General features: G+C 34.7%; 1 protein-coding gene across 18 annotated transcripts in view; it reads left to right on the top strand.

The window, feature by feature from the left end:
* The window catches only part of VPS13C (vacuolar protein sorting 13 homolog C), a 202,616-nt gene that overhangs the window by 38,908 nt on the left and 150,899 nt on the right, over positions 1-12,809 (top strand). For 17 of the 18 annotated variants that reach the window (XR_010151392.1, XR_010151394.1, XR_010151393.1 and 14 more), the window contains 6 exons: positions 1,073-1,132; positions 6,896-6,955; positions 7,769-7,849; positions 8,707-8,764; positions 10,272-10,399; positions 12,109-12,215. Coding sequence is in view for 14 of the 18 variants with exons in the window: in XM_063794165.1 (XP_063650235.1) it covers positions 1,073-1,132; positions 6,896-6,955; positions 7,769-7,849; positions 8,707-8,764; positions 10,272-10,399; positions 12,109-12,215 (494 nt within the window). In the remaining 4 variants the exon portion in view is untranslated. Of the gene's footprint in view, positions 1-1,072; positions 1,133-6,895; positions 6,956-7,768; positions 7,850-8,706; positions 8,765-10,271; positions 10,400-12,108; positions 12,216-12,809 lie in introns of those variants that run through there. The other variant, XM_063794167.1, reaches the window with a different exon arrangement.

Below are 12,809 nucleotides of genomic sequence, written 5' to 3'. Positions count from 1 at the left end.
GAACATTATCCATTTCCCTTCTCCTTATTTCCCTTAGTTTCTGCCATGACCAAACAATTCTATAAGACTTTTCTTTAAGATGTCTAAAACGGTGATACTGTGCACATTGTGGTATAGTTTAAGCACTGTGGATTGCAACTTAGATATTGAAGATCAGAAATAGAACAAAAACTTAATGTTGACAGATTTTGGATATAGAGACTAAAGAAATTAAATATTAAGGATCTAGAGATTTTCCTAGAAGCATTTTGAAGTGTTAAGAACATTAAAGGCTTAAAGAGATAGTTCATATTTCCAAGTATGAAAGCCTTTTTTTAAAAATGTGTAAATTTAAGGAGTACAAGTGCAGTGTTGTTACATGATATACTGCATAGTGGTGAAGTCTGAACTTTTAGTGTCTCCATCACCCATAATATACATTGTACCCATTAATAAATTTCTTATCATTTACACCTACTTCTCACCCACCCTACCCTTTCAAGTCTCCAATGTGTATTATTCCACACACTGACCACGTGTATTCATTATTTAGCTGCCACTTTTAAGTGAGAACGTGCAGTTTGTTTTTCTGCTTCTGGGTTGTTTCACTTAAGATAATGGCCTCCAGTTCCATCCATGTTGCTGCAAAAAAACCCAAACAAACATGTTTTCCTTTTTTATGGCTGAATAGTATTCCACTATGTACCCTAAGTGTTATTAAAATGATTAGTGGCAGTGTTATCTGTAACACCTTTTAAAATTTATCTGTGAAAAAAATCTTTGATTATACACATAAAAAGATTATTCCTTTTTAACTGTCTAGAGAAAAGTCTTGTTAGTCATAGTGAGTCATCTTCTAGTATGAAAAGAGTTCCACTGGGAAAGGATCTTATTGGTAGCATAGAAATGTTATGTCTACAAAATATGGATAATCCCAGCCATGTTATTACCTCCTTCCCCTGTGTTTTCCACAAATCCATTTGGGTTGTATGGCTTAACCTGTAAACACATTTCCCTCTGCTGCCTATTGTAAAGGACATGGATTCGCCTTCACCATCAGCATATTTTACTGTTATCTTTTCTTCTTTGGTAGGTCACTGATCCAAAGCGGCCTCTTTCATTTGGTGTCACACTGGGAGAGCTTAGTCTACTGGTAATGTTTGCTTTATTTTAAACTTCTATGGAACCTGTAAAGTATTATTCTGAAGTCACAGGGTAAATTGCCTAGAATCAACTATGCGACAAAGAACTATGATTTTTAAAATATATTATCATGCTAAACAACTTTTCTAGAAGTTTAACATTTTTAGTGATGCTATTATTACATTTTAAAATTATTTTTGTCTTTCTGTGTAATAGGTATAAAAATATCATTATCAAATGATTTGAAAGAAGTAAAAGCTGTATCTTAAACATGTGGGGGAAGTAGGGGAAGATGAATTTCTGTAGAGTCATGTACTCATCTTCGGTATAGGTAGATGGAATTTCTAAATAGCTTATAGATATGCATATGTTTATGTATGTGTGTGTGTGTGCGCACACTCATCTCATTGGGCAATATGTAAATTAATTTATTTTGATTATTTTTTAATGAGTTTTTCTTTTAATGGTCTTTAACAGTAGACAGTGTGTGTGTGTATATATATACACACATACATATATGTATATATAGGCTGGACATTTTTATTTCTATTACAGGCAACTAAGTGGTAGGAAACATGTTTTGGGGCATGTATGGAGAGGAAGATGTGGTTCACTTAGATACATTTAAAGTTAAGGACAGTACAGGAATTGAATTCAGTTCTGCACCAAGCAGACCCAATAGACATCTACAGAACTGTCCACCCCAAATCAACAGAATATACATTCTTCTCAGCACCACACCTCACCTATTCCAAAACTGACCATATAGTTGGAAGTAAAGCACTCCTCAGCAAATGTAAAGAACAGAAATTATAACAAACAGTCTCTCAGACCACAGTGCAATCAAACTAGAACTCAGGATTAAGAAACTCACTCAAAACCGCTCAACTACATGGAAACTGAACAACCTTCTCCTGAATGACTACTGGGTGCATAACGAAATGAAGGCAGAAATAAAGATGTTCTTTGAAACCAACGAGAACAAAGACACAACATACCAGAATCTCTGGGACACATTCAAAGCAGTATGTAGAGGGAAATTTGCAGCACTAAATGCCCACAAGAGAAAGCAGGAAGGATCTAAAATTGACACCCTAACATCACAATTAAAAGAACTAGAGCAGCAAGAGCAAACACATTCAAAAGCTAGCAGAAGGCAAGAAATAACTAAGATCAGAGCAGAACTGAAGGAGATAGAGACACAAAAAACCCTTCAAAAAATCATTGAATCCAGGAGCTGGTTTTTTGAAAAGATCAACAAAATCGATAGACTGCTAGTAAGACTGGTAAAGGAGAAAAGAGAGAAGAATCAAATAGACGCAATAAAAAATAGTGAAGGGGATATCACCACCGATCCCACAGAAATACAAACTACCATCAGAGAATACTATAAACACCTCTACGCAAATAAACTAGAAAATCTAGAAGAAATGGATAAATTCCTCGACACATACACCCTCCCAAGACTAAACCAGGAAGAAGTTGAATCTCTGAATAGATCAATAACAGGCTCTGAAATTGAGGCAATAATTAATAGCTTACCAACCAAAAAAAGTCCAGGACCAGATGGATTCACAGCCGAATTCTACCAGAGGTACAAGGAGGAGCTGGTACCATTCCTTCTGAAACTATTCCAATCAATAGAAAAAGAGGGAATCCTCCCTAACTCATTTTATGAGTCTAGCATCATCCTGATACCAAAGCCTGGCAGAGACACAACCAAAAAAGAGAATTTTAGACCAATATCCTTGATGAACATCGATGCAAAAATCCTCAATAAAATACTGGCAAACCGAATCCAGCAGCACATCAAAAAGCTTATCCACCATGGACAAGAAGGCTTCATCCCTGGGATGCAAGGCTGGTTCAACATACGCAAATCAATAAATGTAATCCAGCATATAAACAGAACCAAAGACAAAAACCACATGATTATCTCAATAGATGCAGAAAAGGCCTTTGACAAAATTCAACAGCCCTTCATGCTAAAAACTCTCAATAAATTAGGTATTGATGGGATGTATCTCAAAATAATAAGAGCTATTTATGACAAACCCACAGCCAATATCATAGTGAATGGGCAAAAACTGGAAGCATTCCCTTTGAAAACTGGCACAAGACAGGGATGCCCTCTCTCACCACTCCTATTCCACATAGTTTTGGAAGTTCTTGCCAGGGCAGTCAAGCAGGAGAAAGAAATAAAGGGTATTCAGTTAGGAAAAGAGGAAGGCAAATTGTCCCTGTTTGCAGATGACATGATTGTATATCTAGAAAACCCCATCGTCTCAGCCCCAAATCTCCTTAAGCTGATAAGCAACTTCAGCAAAGTCTCAGGATACAAAATCAATGTGCAAAAATCACAAGCATTCTTATGCACCAATAACAGACAAACGGAGAGCCAAATCATGAGTGAACTCCCATTCACAATTGATTCAAAGAGAATAAAATACCTAGGAATCCAACTTACAAGGGACGTGAAGGACCTCTTCAAGGAGAACTACAAACCACTGCTCAACGAAATAAAAGAGGACACAAACAAATGGAAGAACATTCCATGCTCATGGGTAGGAAGAATCAATATCGTGAAAATGGCCATACTGCCCAAGATAATTTATAGATTCAGTGCCATCCCCATCAAGCTACCAATGACTTTCTTCACAGAATTGGAAAAAACTACTTTAAAGTTCGTATGGAACCAAAAAAGAGCCCACATTGCCAAGTCAATCCTAAGCCAAAAGAACAAAGCTGGAGGCATCACGCTACCTGACTTCAAACTATACTCCAAGGCTACAGTAACCAAAACAGCATGGTACTGGTACCAAAACAGAGATACAGACCAATGAAACAGAACAGAGCCCTCAGAAATAATACCACACATCTACAACTATCTGATCTTTGACAAACCTGACGAAAACAAGAAATGGGGAAAGGATTCCCTATTTAACAAATGGTGCTGGGAAAACTGGCTAGCCATATGTAGAAAGCTGAAACTGGATCCCTTCCTTACACCTTATACAAAAATTAATTCAAGATGGACTAAAGACTTACATGTTAGACCTAAAACCATAAAAACCCTAGAAGAAAACTTAGGCAATACCATTCAGGACATAGGCATGGGCAAGGACTTCATGTCTAAAACACCAAAAGCAATGGCAACAAAAGCCAAAATTGACAAATGGGATCTAATTTAACTAAAGAGCTTCTGCACAGCAAAAGAAACTATCATCAGAGTGAATAGGCAACCTACAGAATGGGAGAAAATTTTCGCAACCTACTCATCTGACAAAGGGCTAATATCCAGAATCTACAAAGAACTCAAACAAATTTAGAAGAAAAAAACAACCCCATCAACAAGTGTGCGAAGGATATGAACAGACACTTCTCAAAAGAAGACGCTTCTCAAAAGAAGACATTTATGCAGCCAACAGACACATGAAAAAATGTTCATCATCACTGGCCATCAGAGAAATGCAAATCAAAACCGCAATGAGATATCATCTCACACCAGTTAGAATAGCGATCATTGAAAAGTCAGGAAACAACAGGTGCTGGAGAGGATGTGGAGAAATAGAAACACTTTTACACTGTTGGTGGGACTGTAAACTAGTTCAACCATTGTGGAAGACAGTGTGGCGATTCCTCAGGGATCTAGAACTAGAAATACCATTTGACCCAGCCATCCTATTACTGGGTATATACCCAAAGGAATATAAATCATGCTGCTCTAAAGACACATGTACACATGTGTTTACTGCAGCACTACTCACAATAGCAAAGACTTGGAACCAACCCAAGTGTCCAACAATGATAGACTGGATTAAGAAAATGTGGCACATATACACCATGGAATACTATGCAGCCATAAAAAATGATAAGTTCATGTCCTTTGTACGGACATGGATGAAGCTGGAAACCATCATTCTCAGCAAACTATTGCAAGGACAAAAAACCAAACACTGCATGTTCTCACTCATAGGTGGGAATTGAACAATGAGAACACTTGGACACAGGAAGGGGAACATCACACACTGGAGTCTGTTGTGGGGTGAGGGGAGGGGGGAGGGATAGCATTAAGAGATATACCTAATGTAAATGACGAGTTAATGGGTGCAGCACACCACCATGGCACATGTATACATACGTAACTAACCTGCACGTTGTGCACATGTAACCTAGAACTTAAAGTATAATAAAAAATATATATATAAAATAAAGTTAAGGACAGTGAACCATATAATACGAGACAAGTTTGCCTTATGACTACTTATATGGAGAGGGCCTCAATAAGGAAAGAAGAGGAAGAAGAATGGTAGGGTGGTAGACTGACAGAGAAACAGAAAAAGAAGGACATGGTTATGTGGAAGGCTTCACAATGTTGTGGGCATATAGAGAAGTAGAGATACACATCGCATTGAAGAACAGAGCAGAAACAATAAAGAAAAAGAGAGAGCTGAAGAAACAAAGGAAAGGCAGTGAAGGAAACTAGTTTATCCTTTGCCTGTTTCCTAAATGAATTTGAGGTAGCTTTCGACAAAAACAAGTATACAGTAACACCTTTAAAGAGGATAGAATCTGTGTTCTAAAGGATAGAGAGAGAATTGTTCCAGAAAACTGTGACTAATGATAGTGGTCATCAGGGAGCAGAGTAACTTTGAGCTTCTAGCAGACAATGCAAAAAATACAAAATAGTCATATACCTCCTATTGTCTGATAACAGGTATACTATTGCATAAGAATGGGTAGTTTCCTTAGTGTTTGCTGCTGTTTGTCCCTTTGTATCTTTGCTCAGACTCTTCATTCTGCTTTAGTTGTCTGTATTACTTTCTGCCTGGTGATTCTACTCAAGTTTTAATACTTAAGTAATATATGACCTTTCTTTCTCATTCTTTTTCACTTCCTTCTTAGAATTTACCATTCCCTCTTTTATGCTTCCTATTGTATTTTGTCAAAGACCTGTAAAATATTATTGTACTGGTTATCATGTTAATCTCCTTCTGTCAAAACCACATTCATTCACTGAAGTAGTACCTACCTTTTAGTGTTTTTGTGATGATTAAATGAGATAGTTTATGTAAAGCTTTTGGCACATTGTCTGGCTCAATTATTTCCTGCTATTATAGTGGCTATTATAACAACTACAGCAATAGTAAACCTACCTCTTTTGTATCCATACCATTTATTTTTCTTTGCAATTACAATCTAACTTATAAATCTAAAGTTATCCTCCCACCTCTGATCTGGATCTCATTTTACCTGTCTGCTCATTGTACTCTCACTCTACTACTCCACTGAAACAGTTCTTAACAAGTTTCTCAATAACGCCCTTGCTGCTAAATAAGTTTAGTATTTGGTGTTGCTGAACATGCTGTCCTTGTAGAAACTTGGTCATGCTGTAATTTCCATACTCTCCTGGTTTTCTTCCTATTACAAAACAATTACTTGTTTTTTTAAAAAGAATGTATACCATATTCAATAGTGTATAGGCTGGCTCTCTGTTTTCATTCATACCCGATTCTTTCCACAGTTCAAATACATATTAACCCAGTAATTATTTTCTGAATGAATGAACTCAAATTAGAATCATGTCAATTCTCTTTTCATTGTTTCTTTGATTTTGTCTTATAAATATATGTAAAGAAATAGATAGCTAATACTAGTTAACATTAAGTAGATGTCATTTCTTCCTAAATTATTTTGTTACATTATGTAAGTATTAGAGCGCTATTAATGACATCCGTACCACGTTTCACAGGTATTCTCTTTTTTCTTTTAGACTGCAAATGAACACTGGACTCCATGCATATTAAATGAAGCAGACAAAATTATATACAAGGTATTATGTTGGAATAAAAATTTTTGTTAGTTTCCTAGGTGCACTTAATTTATTTTCTTGAAGAAACATTGATGGAGCAGAATGTGCCATTGGAGTGTGAGTTAAAAGTCTAGGGTCTAGTTTTGGCCCTGCTACTTACTATGTGACCCTCTGTAATCACTTACCAGTTCTGAGATATAGGTTCTTTACCTATCAAGTGAAGATACAGGATACAGTTAATACTTCCCAAATGGTACTTTATTAGATATTGAGATATTTTGAGATGTTGTAGAGAAAATATTCTCTGATCAAGTAAGATTATTGATTAAAGTACTAAGCTATACATAATTAAACAGATACGTTTCATTTTATTTTAAACTATACAGCTTTAAATATGTTAACAAATACTGTGAATCTCCAAGAGGGATATTTAGTATGTAGCTTTCCCACCTTGTTGACCATAGACTCCTCTGCTACCACCTGTTTTCAGGAAACAGCTATTCATATCTGCTGGAGGGATCATGTCTTTTTTTTTTCAGCAAAATATTTACAGGGTCTGTTAAATACTAAATTCTGAATAAATATTTGATAATTGAATGAATGAGTTCCTTGGAAATAGTGTTCTTGAAAGTGCAATTTAGCAAATGCTAGACTTAATAAAGTCTGAATAACATGAATATATTTTCCCCTCATTTTTATGTTATTTTCTTTCCTTTAAAAATTCAAAATGGCATTTGGGTAATTTTGGAGTGGTGAACATGAGAATAATCTTTTAATATTGATTCATAATTTCAGTGTGTTGATTGCCTGATCTCTTTCATTTTTCTCTTATAGCTTATACGACTTGATAGTCTTAGTGCCTACTGGAATGTAAATTGCAGCATGTCTTACCAGAGATCAAGGGAACAGATTTTGGTAATATTAATGTATACTTGGAAGAGCCAACTTCACTCCCACTCCCTAAATTTGTTTAATATAAGAGGGCCTTCATGAGGACAGGATATCAGCCATTTGTTTAACTTGTATTTCACTAAATCAGAAATATGAAAAACATCCTTTCAAATCCACTATGTGTCTTCACAAAAGCAGTTTTGTTTTTGAAGATGTTTGTGAAATCATTCACTGGGCAGTGATATCAGAGCCCATGGTATTAAATTAAAACTGTATTTATGCTTTTTTACATTCTCATTTTGATGATATTCTTGTCACATTCTGATATTTCATATTAGAATGATTAAGAGTATTATAAAGATAATATTTCTCAGATATAAAGCATGTATCTTTGACAAATGTTTTAGACATTTGTGATGATTTTCTGAATAGTAGAAGATTAATTCAAAACTTCAGTGTGCTAAACCAGTCTTAGCCATGTTTATTTACTTAGAGAATAAAGAAAGAACAATTCAATTTTTAGAACTGGATAAATTTCAATCTTCTATCTCTGATTTCTCAGAAAGATACTGTAACATATGATTTGCCTGTGACTAGAATGTGTCTGAAATCGCAGTGTGTGGATATACATATATGTACATTTTTTCGGAGTCAGAGTGGACATACTACAAGGTTGTTTGTAGACATACAGAATTCTTAAAATTATCTGCTTCTGTATCTTTATACTTATAAATAATGCTCAGTGTATTTTTCTTATTGACTACTAGTAACAGAGAAGCGAAGATATTGATGAAGAACCAAGCTTTGTGTGTGTGTGTGTGTGTGTGTCTCTGAATATGTGTGCATTTTCTTTTTCATTCTCATTCAAATTTTTTGTTTAGGATCAGCTGAAAAATGAAATTCTTACAAGTGGAAATATACCCCCAAATTATCAATACAGTAAGTAATAGTAAAAGTTTATTTCATGTTATAGGAAGAAACATAGAATTAAATACATTATTTTAACATAGTTTTCTGATAAACTTACTTAGTCAAAGTATATTAATTTTATACCTTACTATTATGATACAACATGTTTGGGTTATAACTTATTATTTAGGAATAGATTGTAACACACAGCACTGGAGAATAAGAGAGAGAGAAGGGCAGTATAGCTGTAGTTCATTCCCTACAGCCAACTTTCTTTGAATTCCATGTATTCTTCTTAGCTTGCTACTGTATTCTTTGTTTTAGGATTTAGATTTTCTTTCTTTTTTCAAAAAGTAACTAAATCTCTGAGATTCTGGTATTCAGGTCACCCTTATGTTACTATTGCAGTGTTAACATAATCCTGCCACGCTAGAGAATTTTTTTAGTCAGCTTTTCTATTTCTTGGCAGCCTCACCTTTATTTTACAACTGGATCTCTAACAAAGCTTCCTCTTATTTATTTATTTTTTCCATCTGTTTTCTTTATTTCAGTTTCATGGTAATGAAGCTATTGGTTTTTTATTAGTATACCCCTTTATGATTTTTCTCAGCTTTCATACTCACGTTGTTCCGTATTACTCTGGTTCACTGTTGTTTTCTTCATGTTCTTTTATAACTAATTGACGCTGGATAATAGTTGGCACTTATGTTACATAGATCCCTACATTTTTTGATGATAAAACTTTCAAGTGCTGCTAGTTTGTGAAATCATTTAGGTTCATTAATGGTAAGAAATAGTTAAGGAAAATCTACAATTTCATTCTTAGGCATTTTCCATTTATAACTAGCTTTTAAAGCAGTTGAAAATTTTGTACAATCTTATGCAAATTGTAATTACCATGAGATATCACAGTTTTTATAGTTTGATACTATTCACGGTTAAAATTTATCACCTTGCATTCCCCTATCATCTTCCCTGATACACCTTTTTATATTACTTCTCAACTTGAAGATTATTTTCTTTAGTTGATTCTAAGGTTATATACGTAATGATTATTTTGACAATAATAAAGTGGTGAGCAGTTTCTTTTTTTGGAATGAATTTTATTCATGATTTTGTTACTAAATTCTGCTAGTGATTAAATAAGACAAATTTATCAGATCTTATTTCCTTTTTTGTATTAGTATTTTTAATGAATAATACAATCATTAAATGTCTTGCAACAAGGAAGAGAAGTCTAATTTTATGCAGACTGTGAATAACCAAGAGTAGATTGTCTGTCTCTTTTATACATTTCTTACCTAGAAGCATGGGACTCCAATTTCCTCCTTGGAGATTTCGCTTTAACCATTGAGCTTACTATTATGCATATAAGTAGAAGCTTAAATTGCTTAAATATTTTTTGGTAGTGATTTTGTTACACACATTTTTGATCATTTTTCTTTACTTCTAGAGTAACAGTGTTCTCATAATTATTTACACTTGTTTATATGTAAAAGCATGTAAACATATCTTATGTCTTCCCATGTGATATAAGTTTTCCAGCCAATATCAGCCTCTGCAAAACTCTACATGAATCCTTATGCAGAATCAGAGCTCAAAACGCCCAAACTGGATTGCAACATAGAAATACAAAATATTGCCATTGAACTGACCAAACCTCAGGTATGATTCATGTGGATATTTCCAGCTTTGATTAGCCTTGAATCTTGACTGCTTTTATTTGTGATTATTACTTCTCTAGTGGTTGGTGGTTTTTTGGGGTTCGTTATGTTGAGATTTGACTGTTAAAAAATTTTTGTTATAAAGAAAATGAATTTCAAATTTAAGTAGTTTTTTAAAATTTTATTTCATCTTTTCCTAAAGTGTGGAGAATCATATCAAACTGTAGGGAATGACATTATTTCCATTTGACTCACAATTGTTGATGGAAGATTTTTTTTTTTTGAGGTGGAGTCTCACTCTGTTGCCCAGGCTGGAGTGCAGTGGTGCGATCTCAGCTCACTGCAAGCTCCACCTCCTGGGTTCATGCCATTCTCCTACCTCAGCCTTTAGAGTAGCTGGGACTACAGGCACCTGCCACCACTCCTGGCTATTTTTTTTGTATTTTTTTAGTAGAGATGGCGTTTCACTGTGTTAGCCAGGGTGGTCTCGATCTCCTGACCTCATGATCTGCCCGCCTCGGCCTCCCAGAGTGCTGGGATTACAGGCGTGAGCTACCGCGCCTGGCCTGTTGATGGAAGATTTTAATGTGTTTTTCCCTCCTCAGTTTTTAATGGAAGAGACTCTTATTAAATATTGTTTCTTTAATTTTTAGAACAGCTATGTTGGCAGCTTTTTCCTCTGTTTGTTTCCCAAGCATGGTTATATGCCCAGAGAGTTGGGGTGACAGGCTTGGTGAACTGGAAGTGAAAGGAGGACAGGAGATTTAGCTAATTTAGCTTTTTTGTTCAGTTCTGTTCAATAAAAATGTAATGCAAGTTGTAATTTTAGATTTTCTAGTAGCTGTGTTAACAATGTAAAAAGAAAAAGGTGAAATTAACTTTAATAATACATTTTATTTATCTTAATATTTCCAAAATATTAATCATATCAACATATAATAAATGTAAAAAGTTATAATGAGACATTTCACATCACTTAAAATACATTTAAGTTCAGACTAGACATATTTCAAGTGATAAACAGCCGCATGGTAGGTAACCTTTAGTTAGAACTGCATTCCGTGAAAAATTAGAGAGGAGGAAGCTAGACTTGCCCCTTTTTTTTTTTAAATCTTCTCTGCTTTCATGTTACCTCTGGGTTTATGTTTCCCTCCATTTGAACTGTTTTGTCAGATCTACACAGAGTTGCTGTGTTGATGGTAAGATGGCTGCTTAAATAGCTTTATGTTGCTTTGGTTATGCAATAATTTTTTGCAGTAATTTCAAAATCAGCTCATAAATAGCTACTGCTGAAATGATGATCCAGAGGAAAAATATATAGTCTTAGAAACAGGCATATTTTATATCATAGTTTACAGATACCATATTTCATTGTTTCTAAGATGTTCATTTAGTTTACATTTTAACATCTGAAAATAGGATGTATATATATATTGGTGATAAGACAATTTAATTAACAGCAGTTTTCTTTTGTAGTAGAACCTAAAATTATATTACAACTTAAAATTGATAGTGTCTTAAATTTGATGAACTGTAGTATACTTGTAATTGATAGCATCTTAAATTTGACGAAATATAGTATATTATTGGACTACCAGGCAACATTGTTCAGGGAATTTGGAGTCTCACTAGCCTAAAAAATAGAATTAAATTTAGTCTTTTTTTTATATATACAGTGTAATAAATATAATTTTATTTTTGTTTTAACAGTACTTAAGTATGATTGACCTTTTGGAGTCAGTGGATTATATGGTTAGGAATGCGCCTTATAGGAAATACAAGCCTTATTTACCACTTCATACCAATGGTCGACAATGGTAAGTTAGAATTTGTTTTTTGTTTTGTGAGGAACATATAATCATATATTTAGTTACTCTCAGAGTTAAGCAACCTTTAAAAGCCAAGTAATTCAGCCACTTTAAAAAAAGAGACAAGAGTATTAAAAGACAAATAGTAAATATATTGATTACTTATAAAAACAGCTTTCACTTCTTTTGTATGTCCATATTACTTTTTTCATGTGAACATCCACTTGTATTTCTGCTCCTAGGTTCCCAAATTCTTTTTTTTTTTGAGATAGAATCTTGCTGTGTCCCCATGCTGGAGTGCAGTGATGTGATCTTGGCTCACTGCAACTTGTGCCTCCCTGGTTCAAGCGATTCTCCTGCTTCAGCCTCCCAAGTAGCTGGGGGTACGGGGTGTACAACCACGCCCAGCTAATTTTTGTATTTTTATTTTTTTGAGACAGAGTCTTGCTCTGTCACCCAGGCTGGGGTGTGGTGACGCGATCTTGGCTCATTGCAACCTCCACCTCCTGGGTTCAAGCAACAGCCTGCCTCAGCCTCCCAAGTAGCTGAGATTACAGGCACCCACCACCACTCCTGGCTAATTTTTGTATTTTTAGTAGAGAC

The sequence above is a fragment of the Pan troglodytes genome, chromosome 16, assembly GCF_028858775.2.
Source record: "Pan troglodytes isolate AG18354 chromosome 16, NHGRI_mPanTro3-v2.0_pri, whole genome shotgun sequence".
In the NCBI taxonomy this organism is placed as follows: domain Eukaryota; kingdom Metazoa; phylum Chordata; class Mammalia; order Primates; family Hominidae; genus Pan; species Pan troglodytes.
The sequence above is the reverse complement of the archived record's forward strand: the minus strand, read 5'-3'. Positions and strand labels throughout refer to the sequence as shown.